Source organism: Thunnus albacares, chromosome 21, assembly GCF_914725855.1.
Source record: "Thunnus albacares chromosome 21, fThuAlb1.1, whole genome shotgun sequence".
In the NCBI taxonomy this organism is placed as follows: domain Eukaryota; kingdom Metazoa; phylum Chordata; class Actinopteri; order Scombriformes; family Scombridae; genus Thunnus; species Thunnus albacares.
The window spans coordinates 18,759,331-18,777,588 of NC_058126.1; the positions used below are offsets into that span (position 1 = coordinate 18,759,331).

At 41.6% G+C, this 18,258-nt stretch overlaps 1 protein-coding gene across 4 annotated transcripts; it reads left to right on the forward strand.

Moving 5' to 3' along the window:
* Nucleotides 1–912: 912 nt before the first annotated feature.
* On the forward strand, nt 913–17,450 carry pabpn1 (poly(A) binding protein, nuclear 1). 4 transcript variants are annotated; one of them, XM_044338820.1, is made up of 8 exons: nt 913–997; nt 1,226–1,415; nt 3,910–4,018; nt 4,902–4,969; nt 7,795–7,901; nt 8,504–8,591; nt 9,440–9,591; nt 17,164–17,450. In XM_044338820.1, exons 2-8 carry the CDS (start codon nt 1,281–1,283, stop codon nt 17,357–17,359), a joined length of 855 nt encoding a protein of 284 aa, XP_044194755.1. In that variant the 5' UTR covers nt 913–997; nt 1,226–1,280; the 3' UTR covers nt 17,360–17,450. The 4 variants fall into 4 exon arrangements, with proteins under 4 accessions (XP_044194755.1, XP_044194754.1, XP_044194756.1 ...); XM_044338819.1 differs by having other exon boundaries at nt 915–1,077; XM_044338821.1 differs by lacking the exon at nt 17,164–17,450 and adding an exon at nt 15,967–16,521 and having other exon boundaries at nt 919–1,415.
* The last annotated feature ends 808 nt before the right edge of the window (nt 17,451–18,258 follow it).

Genomic DNA, 18,258 nt, shown 5'->3' on the forward strand with positions numbered 1-18,258 from the left:
ATTGAAAACAGCTTTGTGTATCAGAGCTTTGTTTTTTCTTCTTTCTTCTCCCATTAATCATCTCACAACCCCTCAGATTTATCTGGTGACCCTTCGGAGGGGCCCGACCCCTAGGTTGGGAACCACTGGACTAAACTTGCTAACTGAATATAAAGTAGTTGAAAATAGCTCCACCTCCAGCAGCTACAACAGTAACATGCTGCTCTAACACTGATGCTTCAATATTAATAATCTAATGATGTTGCTGCTAATACTTATGTATTTTACTTAAGTAGAATTTTTCATGCAGGACTTTTACTTGTAACAGTATTTTTACATTGTTGTATTGATACTTTCACTTGAGTAAAAGGATCTGAATATTTTTTCACCACTGGCTTCAATTTTCCACATCACACTTGTGTTAATTGAATATTGCATCAGGATTGGCTTCCAAACTATTTGTGATCTCACAAATCATGCTTGTAGGCTCGTCTCTTAAATTTGGATTTTCAATGATCTCAGAGAAACTTTCCACTTTTAGCAGATAAATATGAAAACAGCCTTCTGGTGTCAAACTCTCCACATACATAATTCTGCGGTGGACTTTAAATTCTTTATCTCATCATTCAATAATCTTGAGGTTTTAAAACAAAGGTCACTGAGGTCGCACTAGGGGAGGGGGAGCAATTTATATGACACTCAAATGTGCTTTGACTTAATTTGCTGAACAATTAGCTTTTGCCTATATACACAGGACCTGACAGGGATATTTGATTGACAGAAATGTAACCCAATTAAAAGGCAAAGATGCGATTTTGGGAACCGGAACGTCCTGTTGGATTATCCAATGGGAGCGCAGTAAACGACAACTAGGGCTGTCTAGAATCGTCTGCTAACCAATAGGAGCGAGAGTTGTACGCCCGCAGTGATACACGACTCCGCCCTCGGCTGCCATCTCTGAAGTGAAGCGACGCCGCCGCTCTCGCGTAGAGTCCTCGCCTTTTTTATACACAATTAAGTAAATAAACTAGCTTCTTTGTCTTAATTAGGACCATTACCTGAAGGCAACGAGTGAAACAGCAGTCCCTGTTTATCGTGGTATGCTGTTTGAGTAGTGGCTGGGACTGTAGCTGGCATTTTATTCCCCATTTTAACTTTACTAAGCGGCGTTTTCCGCCGTTTTTTTTCCTCTCCGCCTCCCCGCTCCGCTCACTCTCCCCCCGTGTGTGTGTGTGTGTGTGAGTAGCGGCCTGTAACGGTGGTTTGGCCACGAGGCGCGTCGGTACAGTTGGATCAGGGCGATGGCGGAGTTCGGTAACGGACTGGCGGAGGAGTCTCTACTAGATTCAGACCCCGGACATCCCGAGCTGGAAGACCCGGGTGTCGGCGACGAAGAACCGGGGTTAGAAGAGGGAGAGGCCGCGATTGAAGACCCGGTAAGTGAAGGGCATTGTTTCAGCCACATGAATACGGGGATACATTTTGGTCATATCGGAGTACTCGGTGAAGGCAATAGCAACCGTTTTGTTGAAAAATTTCCCCACAAAAAATCTTTGGGTCACATGCCGTGTGCGTTACGATATTAACCGCCATTGTGGTTCACGCAGTGCAGTAGAAATGGGTGGTGACATGCGTGGTGTCGGCGGCCATCTTGGCGCAAGAGCGGCGCCAGTTTCTCTGCGCCAGGGAGCAGTTTGAGCCGTTGGGGGGTAAAAAAAAATGCGAGACGGAGATGTTAGAGACAGTTAACCGCCGCTGTGCGAATCTACCTGCTTGAGAAGGCGACCTACTGACGGTAATGTCACCTTTTTATTCCCGTTACCCTCAACATATGCTGGCTGCTGCGGCATTTCAGGCGCCGGTGTGTTCACATGCAAGATGACCGAGCGACGGCAGGCTAACGGGTAGCTTATCGCAGGCACCATCATCAAATGCTGCAGCCAGACTGACCAGCGGGACATGTCAACCGTAATGACCAGTCACCAGATAAAATGCGGCCTTTGTACCGTAAGCTACCGTTTGTATCGGGCTGCTGGCTAGATTTATTACCATATGATGATGGGTCTGTGATTGGCTAACAAGCTAGCTGGTTTGAACAAAGCTGGGGTGGAGATGGCAGACGTGCACCTGACTGTCTTTTGTCGTTTTTTTTTTTTTTTGGACTGGCAGACATAGGATTTGCTCTGTCCCGTATCTGTCTTTTGAAGATGCACAATCAGCGTTTTTCTCGGCCTGGTTTCCATTTCCAACACCTGTGCACTGATGCATATATTCCCTGGTAGTGTCTATATGCAGTATGTCCAGGTGGGTTTTTGGGGGTAGTAGAGCAACAGCAGATGCAGGGGGTTGCGGTATTTGAGGGGCTGGGTTTACATCCTTAAGTGTTTTGCTGGAGCAAGGAGAATTAGAGAAGGGAGGGGAGTGAAAGAGGTTGCACTGAATATGCGACAAAAAAAAAATAGGAGCCACAACGTGTCAGTGCTGGATGGTTTATTGCAACAATCTCGCTGTGGTTGTGGATTACTTTCTCTTCCTTTCCACGATCTTGACATGCAGTTATGATAGTTGTACCTTTTTTTTTATTTTTTATTTTTTTATAAAGGTTGTTGACATTTCATCAGGCACATGGATACAAGAAGGCTAAGAAATGATGGTGTTATTATGAGCACGTGCAATATGTCACTATGCAGGGGCACTCCTCTCCGGTAAGAAGACTTGAATTTAATGTGATCTGCTAGTGGCCCTGCAGTCAGTTGTGTGCTGGTGTGGGTATCTGTCACTATAGGCAGCAGCCCTGGATGGAGCTGGAGTGACTCCCACTGTGCTGCAGTGCACCACTGTACAGGAGGGTCTGTTCTCACATGAGGACACTGTCATTTCTGTGTTGGCTATAAGAATATTTACATTGTTTTGGCAGTGTTTGTTTTGTGGATGTCAGTTTTTCTTCTGAGTTTAGATAAACGTCCTCAGTGTTGGGATTTCTTGTTGTGGTTCCAAGATGTCTCTTAATTGAATTTGAATAGCATTAAGACTGCAACAAATGCATTTTCTTATTGATTTAATATACCAATTATTTATTGACATGCTCAGTGTCATGTAGCCTATAAATAAATAACTTAGTAGCAATGCATCATCGGGTGCTTGAGCCAAAAGTTAATGTCTTTAAATTATTTTACTTTTCTGGCCAACATCCAGAAATATTAAAATTATGAGAATAATGAGCACGTATTCACATTTGTTATCAATGTCATGTATTTCTACACGTTAAACACCTAAAACAACGAATATTGGATTGAAATATGTATTGATTATTTTGTTTACAAATGTTTTTACTATCATTTGGTTTCTGTGTTGTTTTAATGCCATTTCTGAACAGTGGCTTTGTTCAGGAAACACAAAAACTGAGGGTGCCTTACTGATTCATCAATTTTATTCCAGTGTTCTAAATATATGCAGGCATATCATGGGCAGATGGAGCACTTTTATTTAATTGCTTGGAGGTCAAATTTCAAGTTATAGAAAGCAGCCACTGCCAAAATTATGCTGCATGGTAGGAAATATGGTTAACAATGTGGGATGAGAGGCAGTGTAACTATAGTGAATGTGCAAAACCAGCCAGACGGCACTTTTTTACATTATAATAGTCTCAATGTTGGATTTTGTGGTTCAGGCAGAAACACTACATGTACTCGCTTTCCCTATTTTAGATTGAGGTCATGTTAAGACGACACCATCACTCAGGTTCAGCATCTCAAGTGTCTAGTCTAGTGTTGTCAACGGCATGTGATGAAAGGGTGTTATGGAAACATTTGTCAAGTTTGGTGGTTGGTCAGCTCTCGTTGGTGTAAGTATGATTATAGGACTTGTGATTAATCTTCCAGTGTATGGTTTTGTGCACATGATGGACTGACATTTGTGTCTGTGTTGCAGGAGCTGGAGGCAATCAAAGCCCGGGTGAGAGAGATGGAGGAAGAGGCAGAGAAGCTGAAGGAGCTACAGAACGAGGTGGAGAAACAGATGAATCTCAGCCCCCCACCAGGTGCGTGTGTGTGTGTGTGGTTTTTTTTGGGGGGAGGCCTCCCTTTCTACCCATCTGTCCATGTTTCTTGTTCCTCTCCTGACAATATAATCCAATAAAGGAAGCGTGTCATTATACATTTTAAAAATAATTAAATCTTCTATCTTTGTGACTTAAGTTCATTTTTTTATATAGATAGATAGATAGAAAGAATTATAAAATATGGGATCAGTTTAGTGCATGCAATTATCAGAAAAATATCCACACCATGTTCTTGTCAGTACTCAGCCATTGTGCTGGTGTGCCGGTAGTAGGAAATTGCTTTAAAATTAGTTTAAAATTATAATAACTTTAATCTGCATGTTTGTATTATGGCTGAACACTTAATTCAACAATAGATGATTTGCAAGAGACTGCACTTTGCTAGTGGAAGGCCTATTCAGACTGATTCATTGATAAAAATGTGTAGTATACATGTTCAGCCTACATCAAGATGGAGATATGTTATTCAGATTGGCACATTCAGCAAAATTTAAATCACTTATAAGACGGAGAGAATGATGGTGCATGAAAGTTTTTTTGGCAGTACTTCAGAAGACATCACTATGAAGGAAATAGACCAAATTTCAGTCATAATTTTGTTGTAATTTTATGTAACCCTAAACCAGTTTCTGTTAAAAAAAAAAAAAATCCAGATAACTATTTTCAGCACTTACGTCAAACAGGAAATTTAGTGTTGCCTTCAGAACCATACTTTATACACAATTCTTTTCATTTGATGGACTTGCCAGTTGTAGAAATACTTGTATTATGTAGTTTGAGAAACAAGAGTTTTGAATGTTTCGATAGGAAAATATTATGTTGCTCATTTAGCTTTGTTCCCCCCACCTCTCCCCTTGTGTAGTCGGTCCTGTCATCATGTCCATCGAGGAGAAGATGGAAGCAGATGGCAGATCTATTTATGTCGGAAATGTGAGTAAATGTCTCTTCGTTGTCTCATGCAGAGGCTATATTGGCCACTTGATTTTTGTTGTAACTTTTGAGATGGTATTAAAGAAAAATCATCAAATTTTGTCATTGAATCATGATTAACAGTGTCTATAGACATTGCTCATCCCCCCTTGGAATTTTTCAGGTTTATTAGTTTGTGATTTCTATCTGTCTCTATCTGTCTATGAGGTTTGGCATCAGTGTTGCAAATCTTGATACTGAACTTACACTTAAGTTCTGTCAACTAGCATGGTGGGTGTGAGTGTATCTGTGGCCATTGTCTTGTTGATAAATTAGCCCCATGTCCTGTTATGTGTTATGCCAAACATGGCATTTAGCATCAAGATTACAAAGCTAAAATTTGACACCATTAGATAGAGCTGCAGCGATTACCGCATTACCATGGTAATGCAATCAGGTCACGCCCACTGCAGAGTCAAGCTGATCACCGCTTCACCACTGAGTGAGCGACTCAAGTGATGGGACATTAGTTATTCTCTCAGGCTTGACATAAAGAATGACGTACTTGCTGAATGCCGACCATTAGTCATGCTGCAAAATCGACCTCTTAATGACAACACAGGAATAAAATCAGACATTTAGATTATAGAGGCTATAAGGAATAGACAACTACAGGAATAAATGCATTCGAAAAGTTTGCGGTATTGGTCCCAATATAAGATTGTTGGTTTTTTTCCCTCCTAGAAATACGTCTGAAAAAGTGGGGTTGTTTTTATATTCGGGGTGTAATTACATCTTCACAACATCAGATTCTTTTTGAACAACTCCAGGGTTTCCGTCAAAAACTGAGCCAAACGTGTTACCGGTGATATATGGGCATACACTGATTATTTACCCACGGACCCCACCATCGTTTGTTTTGTTTTTTTTTAAATACAAATAAAACTCATGTAGTGAATTTTCACGGATCAACTCCCACATTCATCAAATAAAAAAACTCATTTGTAAAGTATTAAGCGTGTTATCAATACACTACAATTATAAACTGAAAGTGTCTGCTCGGTGACCGTGGAGCAGTAACAGAGTTGCAGCACAGAAAAATGGAAGGAGACGCCTGTCCTCCCTCCTGCTCTCTTCTGTAAACACACGTAGCTGTTAGCGAGCAGCTGCTCTCATGTCTCCCCGGGGTCTTGGTGCTTATTTTCGGCAGAAATAAGCAAGACAGGAGACCTTGGCTTGGGTCTTGAGAAGTTTTAGCATTTATTCACCAACAAATAGGCTGAACTGTACACACACACACACATACAGCTATAGAGTTAACTTATACTGCTAGCGGTCGCTGTAGCTATTCCTTGAAGGAGCTATGCTACAGTTTAGAAAACATCTTAAAATACTTCTAAAAAAAAAAAATTCCCCGATGCTTATGCCTGGCGAGAGGGTCAAATCAGGCCCCTCGAGCCACCAGGCTTACAGTACACTGGTGGAAACCCTGAACTCCTACACAAATGTTTGCATTGCTAGGCTAGCGAGTGTCTTAAAGTCTGTTTATAGTGAGTGTGTTAACCAGTCACCCTAAAAGTGGTTCTAATTTCCAGTTAGTCCAGTTTAACCTGCAGGAGTTTCGCGAAACTATTTTTCTGCCACGGAGGAAATAAATTCATGATGAGTGAAAACGAGTCCAAAGTGTCTTCCGACGTCTCTACTGCAGAAACGAATATGTCAAGCTGCCAAATACCACTGTGACAGATGACAAAGAGCTCAAAAAGACAAACAGGCAGTCTTATGAGCCTGGTAGGAGAGTGTGTGAGTACCTAACTAGATTATGGTGTAAGTTACATCAAGTATTTTTCCGTCATCTTATAATCAGGGTCGCCTTACATTCAGGCCAGTACAGTATCTAGAAACCAATTCTTTTATAACGTCTGAGGTTTTTTTTTTCATGGTGGTTACCGCAACGGTTTGAATGGCTTCGCTAATTTGTGTGATAATGGAAAAAAAATCAATACCATGGCAGCCGTCCTCCACTTTGTTTCAGATTCTCCAACAGTGGCTTTGTTTTTGCAAAGGCAACAGTGATTGTATGCACAGTGTCTCTCAGCTAAGGAAACCTGTTGCCCCCTCAGAGTTGTTTAGGTGGCTACCCCCACTGGTGTCTTTCTTACACAGCTATTTAGGGATGCCTGCTCCAGGCAGATTTAAAGCCTCTGTATTCATTCCTTTTTCTAAAGACTAACCTAACTGAACCCCCTCACATCAGAAACATTCCTTCTTGGGTTTTTTTTTTTTTTTGAGAATTTTAATTTATTAACTAGCAGGTTGACCTTACAGGTACAAGTGTATTTAACCTAAAATCATGCACACTAATTGCACATCACTCAAATTCCCATTTTACTTTTACAAGTTTTGGCTGCTCCAGTAGTAATTTAGGTGCTTCACAGTAAATATTTGGGCTTTTGTTGGAAGATTTTATGCATCCACTGTGATTCTGTGTAGTAAAAAGTGCAGGGAGGGTGAATACTTTCTCATATTTCTATTGTTGTATGTCTTTTTATATATATATATGCAGTTTATTAGGCAGTTTCTGCCTCAATATTCGTATTTAAAAACCTTTAGCCTTTCATATTCAGGACATCATAACTGACATAAAAGTTGTCTTGGGACAGAGAACAAAGATGTTGGTGTGGATTTGTTTCACAGCCATACACAAAATCTTAGATGTTAAAACCTAAACACTGAATCTTATTGTACTGAGCAAAAATAGTTAATCTTAATTGTAAATGTACATGCTCAAGTAATGGCGATGCAACTCTCTTGATGTCTAACCTTTTTATCCTTTCTGTCTTCAGGTGGACTACGGTGCCACGGCAGAAGAGCTTGAGGCTCACTTTCATGGCTGCGGTTCAGTAAACAGAGTCACCATCCTATGTGACAAATACACAGGGCATCCCAAGGGGTAATAAATCAACATAATACCTTTTCACTATACAGTTGTTGAATGGGTGGAGGAGTTGATTACAGCTTATTATCTTGTGAGGCAAATATACAAGGTAACCCAGTTGACAAAGAGATAAGGGAAACCGTAGGTGGAAAGATTTAATTGAGCGTTAGTACAAACGACGGAGTCTTCCCAAAGGCTTGCTAGAGCTCAGCAGTTGAACTCTCAAAGAATGTGGTTTTCTTTTGTTAGAAAATCCAGGGCAGACAGAAATGGTTGCCCGGGACTAGATTTTTATCATTGTCAAACATTTTGAGTTCTGGTTGCACCTCTTGGCAACCACTTTTCCTGAATGCTGCTGTTACATCAACTCCCACCAGAGTGGCTTCAACTTTATACAAACTGGGTTATTCACCTGGAGGGGAATAGGTTTCCTTTTATGAACTAGTCATTTGTTACCAATGGTGGCAATGAACAGGATTTGCTATCAGAATACATCAATGATATGCCTGTGATGAATCAAGATAATAGCGCTATCATGCTCTCATGTTGCTTTTTGCTGTACTTTTGTAGTTGAATGGCCATTGATTCCTTTGATGTTTTTTTTTTCTTCCCTCCAGGTTTGCCTATATTGAGTTTGCAGACAAAGAGTCTGTTAGGACAGCCATGGCTTTGGACGAGTCCCTTTTCAGAGGAAGGCAGATAAAGGTAAGTCAAGTTCAATTTTCAGATATTTGTTTTTTCCCTCAGTGTAATTTAGTGACGCTCACACTGCAGTTTCAGGAGTCACAGGTCACTATGGCAAGAAAAGAGGTACTATTGTAAGAGAATGGGAAATTATTGTGGTTCATTTTCTCTTATTAAGAAGCAAAAACAAGGTTAGTCCTTGTGATGGAGCTTCATCATTGTCAATTGTCCAACTTGGAACACTTGCTGCATTTATAAAATGAACTGAAACACACAAAATAATCCCAGTGACCACCATAACTAAACGGTTGCAGAAGAAACACTGTTGGCTTCATGTAGCTGCTGCTGTTGCTTGGAGTGACGGTGGCAGGAACTACTTTGATCACTGTGCCAGTTCGGGGTGGGTTTGACAGGTTTGTTCTGATTGGCTGAGTGGGTACATGCAAGTTAGCCTGTTAAAAAGACTCCCTTTGTACTTATGCAGTAGGGTTGCAAAATCTTGCCTTCATGCTTCTTGCTAGGCATTACAGTAGCTCATTTTAATGATTGATTTTGCTAATGGTTGAAACTGGCTTGTGTAGTTTGGTGTGAGAGGAAACATTTCATATTCTTGGATCACTGAGGAACGTGATTGGAAACACAAGTATAATATCACCCACAGAATGCTAAACAGATTTCTTACATTATCCAAATTGAAAAGAAATTGTGTGAAATGAACACATTTCTAAAGAAATTAACTGTGGAACCGTTTCATGGCTATGAGTTTTCCGTTCTGGTCCGTGAACACAAAAGCTGTCGAGAAAAGAGCCACAACACTCTGAATCTTGTTAGTTTGTGTAACGGTCTCTTGCTCAAATCTCACACCTCAGGTGGGCGCTAAGAGAACAAACAGACCAGGCATCAGCACCACAGACCGCGGCTTTCCACGGGCTCGATTCCGATCACGGGGAGGAAGCTTCTCGTCACGTGCACGCTACTACAGTGGCTACACACCACCCAGAGGCAGAGGACGGGCCTTCAGGTGAGCTGACGCCAAGACGCCTCACTTCTGACAGCGTGGGAGAGCACTGCACCCGCATGCACAGCATCTCACTCACTGTTTCCACTGAAGGGGAAGGGAGGACAGGACAAACAACAAAGCCCATCATGACCAGCCAGAAGTAGCAGCTGGTGTTAAAAGATTTACATAAACCCACAATTATGATGATTTTTATTGCTCTTTTGTTGTGCAAATGAGGGATGCAGCTAGGAAGAAAAACAAGTATTGGACAGTTTTTGCCACAACTGCCTGTCAGGTTATAAAAATGATAAACTATTCCACGGCATATTAGAACATTGCGTTTTGTGGCCTACAATGATAGGGTTAACATTGCCCTCTCCCTGTATTTTACCACGACAAGAATAAATAGAGGAGGAATCAGTGATCGTCTACACGGAAAACTAATCTGAGAATATGAGGAAAAACATGGACCCTGGGCTGGCCTCAAATAGATAACGAATGGAAAATAGACTAGTGCAAATGTTTGTGCACTTCATGCAGCTGGAGCTACTGCCCACCACACTATTCCCAGCTGCATGCATTTTTTAAACTCCAGACTTAATTGGGCAGAATAGTATGGAGTAGGAAAATGGTTTCTGAATGTGGTCACATTGAAAAAACTGAAAAGAATGAGCAGGAAGGTAAGTTAAGAGTGAAGCTGAAAAGATATTTTGCTTTTATGATTGGATAGTATAGAGAAGGTAAGTACAGAAAGGTCAGAGTAGCAGTTTCTAATTAATGGAGAGGAGGTTAAATATCCAAAAAGTTTTACCCATTCATTTTGAAATCAAGAATTTGGGTTCAGTGTTCTAGGATATCAGCTAATTGCTGTCCTCAAATATAGTCAAAGACTTGTAAAAACGTAAATCATATATTATCATGATATCCACTTCAGTATTACTTGTAATCTGGTCATCATGGAAGGGATTATTTCACTCAGAGACACAGATACTGTATTAACACAAATGTAATAGAAACACAGACACACACACAAACATGCCATGTAGTCAGTTTTAGAGATCACATCACATCAGCTTTGGGATGGTGCAGCTCATTGCATGCCACATCACACAACCATTTCAATGGAGGCAAACAGACTCTGTGCACATCAATTTGTCCTTCCCAGGCTGTACATACTCTGTTAAGTTGGATCTGTTTTTGGGTCAGTGCCAATGCAATCTCCTGCAATTTAATGATAGCAGGTACTAGTGCAAGGCTCTAGCAGCTGCATGTAATGGTTTTAGAAAGATTGGAAGGTTATTTTCATGGCAGTTGAGAGTGCAAATCATTTGCATAACTGAGAGGTTTAGGTTGTGTTGACGAGCAGTATGATAACTAAATGAAGTACGTCATTTACAGTGACCGTGCTTTCATTCTACTGCAGTCTTGTGTTATATGCTCCATATCATCAAAACATGCTGGAAATCGTAGTGCTTCCTCTGGTGTTCTGATAGGCATGTAAACCCTCAGTTTGGTTTGCCATTACTGTGATCCACACTGAACAACAGGAGAAGCCTGGTGCTGATCAGAGTGATGTGCACTGGGATTCTAGTGGCTCTCCACATACAATGTTTGTGAAGTGAGATAAGATCTCTCAATGATTTTGGTCACATAAGAATGAAATTCTGTGGGATTCACTTGAGAGCTCTGCTGTGGGGCTCCGTGAGTCTCCAGTCCTGTTTCCACTGCAAGGCTAAGTCACGGCAGACTAACTGTTTACAGGATTTATCAAAACTTTTTTTTGTTAATTTCCTTGGTTTATGTAAATGAGATAATGCGAAAAATAATTCCATTAGTTAATATAAATGAGATGATGTGAAAAATATGAGAGGTTGTTGTGGAGGTAATTGAAACACAACCTACTGGCCCCTTGAATACATTATGGCGAGCCTTTGTAGGGAGCAAGGCTGCAAAGAGTCTCACTCCATGTAAGCCCCAGGGTGGAGCTCTATCTGTGAAGCCATCTTGTTTTTTCTGTTGAGACTGAGAAGGGAGGTGTGGTGCCAAACACATTGATCAGCATGCCAACTTCCTCACACATGCACTGAGTTTTGAAACAGAGAGATTCTGATTTGATCGCTTGTGGAAAGCATGTGGAACCCTTAGGCCCTGGACCATTGCTTAATACTTAATGTTTTAATAAACGAAGAACTTTTTCCAGAAAAAAGACACTGCAGCAGTAATTTTGGAAAAAGCATAAAAGCCTTTATTTCAGTGATTTAACAGTTTCTTCTGAGAACCCTTCATTAAGTCCATTTTATCTTGTGTGCTTTTCTTGTTTCATTTTTGACCTTGCTCCTGACTCGTGTAGTTGTGCAGTGAATTACTAGTTTAGTGAGGCTGCCTCTGAATAATTTCTAGAGAGGGTTACATTTCTGTTAGGGGTGTAACAGTACACAAAATTCACGGTTCAGTATGTACATCGGTTTCAGGGTCACGGTTCAGTACATTTTTGGTATGGCAGGGGAAAAAAAAGGAAGAAAACAATATAAACTAGAGAAGCATTGATCGATCGGCCACTAATCAAAAATGACTGATTGGCCATGACTGGTGACTGTCCCTGATCAGTCTCTGCTCCCATCAGTCAAATTTACACGGCAGCACAGACAGTACAGCCACACACATACAAACGCGCAATAATAGTAAATGCAGAAACTTGCATGTCTGCTGCCGTTTTTTTAACTTGTTTAAATATTAATTTAGTGGTTTTATTTACTGGCAACATGTCGCACCATCATCACGACCACCAACAGGCACGACTCAGACGACGGCCTGAACCCGGGCTACACCCGGACCATCCTGGGTCTGCTCAGGATGGGATAGATGGTGAGTCAGTCCAGGCCAAAGTAGCCATTATGTAACAGAGAGTTTACATGCCGGGACGTGTTTAGCTGTTGACACACAGTTAACGTGAAAGCAGGTGTGGCTCTGCTGTTAATACTGCTGTTGTTTTTGTTTACATTTGATTTAGTTTTACCTCTTATTATCTGATACGCTGACATGAATCCTGCTGTGTGTTTCAATCTGTAGGGAAAAAATATAAAATAGTAAATTTGAATTAATACAAGTAATAAATATTATTAATCTAGATATAATGACCAAAAAGAACTATACACCCGTTGAGTGCTGCAAATCACCATTAAAATGACATCAGTTGATATTTGCTTGATAAGTAAAGTGCTTTTTTGATTACTGTAAAAAGATAATATTTAGGGAATTAGAAAATATTATAGGTGGAGAATAGGATGTGAAAGTACTTTGTGGTACCCACCAGGGTTTATCTGCACCACTGACAAATATTTTATAAGTATTTTTACTTTGAGTTGACTTCAATGAACTTTAAAGTTCATCATGTAGTTAGAAAACCAAATACTGTGTTTATGTTTTATATGAACAGTGTTTTACAAACATACAATTCCATCAAAGAAAAGTTACAAAAATGTTTGTATGCTGTCAATTATAACTCTTAGAAAGAAAGCAAATTGGAATCGGCAGGTCAGACATAAAAGAAAAAGTCTATTTAGTTGTGCTGCGGTGGAAAAGGAAAACAACCTTTCTATTTCTTACAAGGAGTCAAAACACCTGCTGACAGCTGTTTTATGCTGATTTATGGTCGCTGAGAACTGGTTCTTACGACATGCTGTCCGACCACATCAGAAATCAAATGTGTTTATAGTTGTTCTGAATGGCTTCATTCAAAGGCGGAGTGAAAAGCGACTGTTACAGAGAGGGGAGGGGCACGATGAGACGCGATATCGTTTTAAATATGGAGATAACAATGCATATTTTAATAACAGCAACAACACTACATGAGCAGGGGTAACCAGGGTAACTTGGCTAAGCTGGCGAGCATACATCCATGAGCATGCTACAGATGATTGGTTCACTGCCAGAACGTTCGGGTGCAACTCTTGTGTTATTGTTCCACATGTCGGAGTAACTATTTTGACAGTAATTGTTTGGGTCAGCGAGGAAAGTCACATACTGAACCGAACATCTTGGACTGAAAGGTTCAGGACGAATACACGAACCGTTACGCCCCTAATCTCTGTTCATTCCTTTGTGTTAGAGTGTCTGAACCTCAAGGTCAGAATCTCTCTAATCACTCTGTGTGCTTATCCCAACCACTCCCACACATACCAAGAAACCCTAACCCTGCCAGTTTACTCGCTGGGATTTGGCCCAAGCTGCAGGACAAGGCACACAAAGACGCGAGGAGAAGCTGAGGGGATTTTCATATTAAATCAAGTCTCCAGAAGCTGAAAGTACTGATCATGGGCAGTTTACAAGCCGAAAGACTTATTTGCATTTGGCATTAAAAGCTTTAATTTAGCTTGTTGTTTTGTAAGCATATGTCAGACATATTGTCATCTTTGAACTTTAAAGTTCTGTCTGACTGTTTTGCAGTTATTTTAAGCTAATGAAAATCCAGCAGCAAAGCGGAAAAAGTCCATTAACCTCAGAAGACTCTGCTAAAACACACACACACACACAATGTAATAGCTGAAGATTTTTAATATGTTGTTCCCACAGTTTTGTCATTCAGATTAAAGCTGGCAGTTCCAAGGTCACGAGAGGCTGAATTGTTTTCGTCATCAGTAATTTAACTGTAATGACTGTACTAATAGTAATCTGTTATTATGAAACACCCTTGTGGGTATTATTGATGGCTACATAATGTATCTTCTCACTATCTAGCAGCATTGGTTAATATGCAGTAATCACCCACAGAGAATAGCATGCAGAGAAGCGGAGTGTTGTTTCACTTGATCTGGCCTTGATCACTTCTTGGGAGTGCAGGAGAGCAGAAAGGCTGACATCAGGAATTCATCTCTAGTCTCCTTTAAGATTGCTGCAGTTGAACAGAATCAGGCTCAGATCTGAACAAAATAACACTTTTCACTGGTGCCTTGTCTTGTTGTGGGAACACATCCATGGTGAACAAAAACATATGGCCTGTTCAAAATCTTTGCATTGATCTATTATGAGCTTGGGAAGATTTCATAGTCCTCTGTTACATTAAAGCGTTTTCATTATTGATTGGCTTTGTATTTACAAGGAGACGTTAAGTTTAACCCAGGAGCCAGCAGGTATTTTCTTTAGAGGCTGATGTGAAGCTTAATTTGCCAGAACTTAATAGTATTACAGGACAATGCAGCCAAATAGTGGCGTTTATCTAGTGCAGGAAACAGTAAGGGAGCAAAGAACAATTTTAACATTCACTCTAAAGGTATTTTCGCTGGTATTGCATCCATTAACATCATGCTTGTCATCTTCCCAAGTTGGCATAGTGAAAAGCCAAGATTTTGATATGAGCCAGAAGACCCACATACTGTACTCATGAAGTGGAAGAATCTTTTGTTGTTTTTTTTTTTTTTCTGTGCATATGTAGAGTGTATGTCCTTGCATGTACATGAACCCACACACACACACACATATACATACCCCAACTCAGATTCACCTTTACAGCGTTCACTCCCAGAAACGAGGGTTCATTACTGCAGCCTGACCTCAGCATCTAGTCTAACATCCACTGGTTTCAGTCCCAGTGTGTGACCTTTTTGTGTTTGTTGCCACTAAATGCTCTGTTTGTGTGTGTGTGAAAGAGAGAGAGAGAGCGAGAGAGAGGGGGGTGATGTATGGAGAGGTTGCTACCGCCTGGCTTTTGTGTATGTGTCAGATAGTGTTTTGAGTGTGTTCACCAAAGAAAAATAACAATGCAGTTGTGAGTCCTGTCCCCCAAATTGTCTGTGCGCGTGTGTGTGTGTGTGCGTGTGTGTACGTACGTGTGTGTGTGTGTGTGTGTGTGTGTGTGTGTGTGTGCACTGTCTTGCTGGGGGTATATGTGTGGTGCTGTTTGTCCTCAAGGTCTTTCCCCCACAGTGACCCCAGAGGCGGCTCTCGCAGAGAGAGACAGAGAGAGAGAGAGAAAGAGGGAGAGAGAGTGCCTTTGCTGTCCCCTCACACCCACACCCACTAATCATTATCTTTATATCTGGAAATTAAACACTTTTCCTCTCTTGGCAAAGCTGCTTTCAGCTTTTTTCAGCACTGTAGTTCATTCTTCCAGATTGATTTGTTGTAACGCAACACCTTGTAAGATCAAAGGCACAATACCGTTAAGATGGTATGTCTATTAAGTGATTTGTGAACCCTGTCATTCATTTTGATATATATAAATATATTCTTTCCCCCCTTCAGTTTACCTCTAGGACTGAAATTTCAGCAGACCCTTTCTCTGCCCACAATCGCACACATACCACATATCTATAATATAATATCACACCAGGAAATTGGTGTCCGTCTTCTTAAGCCAACCAGAAAAAAACTCACCCTCTTTTTCTCTCTCTTTTCCAGGGGCCGAGGGCGAACAACATCGTGGTATTCCCCTTACTAAACACCCCCAACCCCTTCCCAACACTCCCTTACTATCAACCCTCTCCCCTCTCTGTTCCCATTTAAAAACACACACAATGAAAAAAAAAAAACAAAAAAAAAAACAACTCCCCTTCCCCAACAATAAAAGAAGAGAACCCCCCAGAAGAGAGAAAAAAAAGACAAAAAAGGAAAGAAAAAAAAAAACTTCTTCTGGACAGAGAGACTGACTGGCCGCAGTGTGCGATTGTGTGTGAGCGTGCGTGTGCGGAGGTTGATGCGGTCACCCCTGGTAAGGTATAAGTTGGCCATTGGGGGGAGAACGTGGTGGCAGTTTTTCTTTATTTGTTTTTTGTTGGTTTTGAGGGTGGGGGGGAGGGGATGATGGTATCTCAGGCTGCAGATGTGTCTCCTTTGGTCTGGCTGTGACCTCCTGCTTTCACACCATCACCAACACAGCCCACCCACTCACCCACCACCAATACAAGAAGGAAAAAAAAAAAAAAAAAAAAAAAAAAGAGAACAGGGGGGGGGACAGCTACAAGAAAAGATACTGTGTTCTGTTTTTTGTTTTTAATGTACTGTACATGTGTGAAACTTCTGCTAGCCAGAGTATTGTTGTTGTGTTTTAAGTTTGTGGCTTGGAGTATATCATTACCTCCCCACCCACCCACCCTCCACCCCTTTTGTGTCCGCCGTTCTCTGCCTCTCTCATCCTTACCCTCCACCCCCCATCTCCCTGCATTTTATAACTCATTTGCCCCCCCCCCCCTCCCTCCTCCTCTTTGGCTCATCACACCATGGATTGTGTTATTTGCTGTCCACACTGATCTCTGGACAGTGACGGACCTTCGGTGTTCCGTGGGATTGTACATCCATAATTTTTTTTTTTTTTTTTTTTTTCTCCCCCCCTTTTTTCTGGAGGGTGGGGTTCTTTGCTGTGCAGCCAACTCCCCACCGCTCGTCCATACCTGTCACCCCCAACTCAGGCATGGCCGCAGCTTGTTTTATTCTTTTGACAGGCATCAATGTTTTTATTTCGTGCAACCCCCTCCATCCCCCCACCCCCCTTTTTCCCCCTCCCTTCCCCTCCCTCCCTCTGTGCTCCTTGTCTCCCGTCTCTCCTCCTCCTCCCCCCCCTCCTCTCTCTGTATATTAGACCACTTCTTGTCGTTTCAGGTTTCAGGACCAGTGGAGGCTGACGACCCCTCCCCAGGTGGCGCAGGCCCCCCCCACTGTCTCTGCAGCGTCTCTCTCTCTCTCTGCTCCCGCTATGCACACTCACCCCATCCTGTCCGTGTGGGGGGGCGGGGGAGGGGGGCAGGGCGACCACAGGCCCGCCGCGGGGGGCATTTACTACAACAGCAAACGCTGATGATGCTTTTAGTCCTTTTCACACTTCAACTCGCGCACACAAACACACACATTGATGACACACATACACACACACACACACACACACCTGTTCAACATACACCACAGCACACTGCAGTACAGATGGCACTTAACAGGCCGTCAACCCAACACATGATTTATATACAGAGAGCTGAAGCCAACATAGCTGAGTGGCAGGCAGGCAAGTTTGCGTGAGAGTGAGGAAGGCAGGACCAGAGACAAGGGTGTTTTTTGGGGTGTACAGTGCGGACCTTAAGGCGCCCCCTTTCTCTGACTACGCGCAGTGCAGTCACGGCTTGTCTGAGGAAGGCTGATGAGCTAACGGCATTGATTATTAATTTAATGAATGGAGTGGGCCGGAGCTGTTACTTTAGGGCGGGGAAAGACAGGGGTGGGGTTTGTGTGGAGACTTTTTTTTTTTTCTTTTTGAAAAAAGGGGGAGTGGGTTTGAACAACAAATGTTTTGCTTTTTTTATTTTTATTTTTAACCCATGAGTCTGTAATTAGGAGAAAAAAAAAATAAAGACATTGTGTAAAAATGAGACTGTGTTTGTGTGAGTTTGTCCTGCATGTGGTGTTAAATGACAGTTCAATAGTATTTGTGTATATATAGATATCTATCATAATAGAATTAATCTTCTGGAGCAAATTGTATTGATGTGGAACGCCACGCAGACCAAACCTTTGAATATTTTAGTATTTCAACACAAGACTACTGCTTAGTTGTAAAAGGTTTGACCCTACTTGACTGTACAGTCTGACCATACTGCACACAATTATGACGTTAGCGTATACTTACGCTTTAATATGAGATGAAGTATTGGAGTTTTTATTCAGGAGGTAGTGATTGTGGGCTTGTGAATTCCTCAATAGGAATGC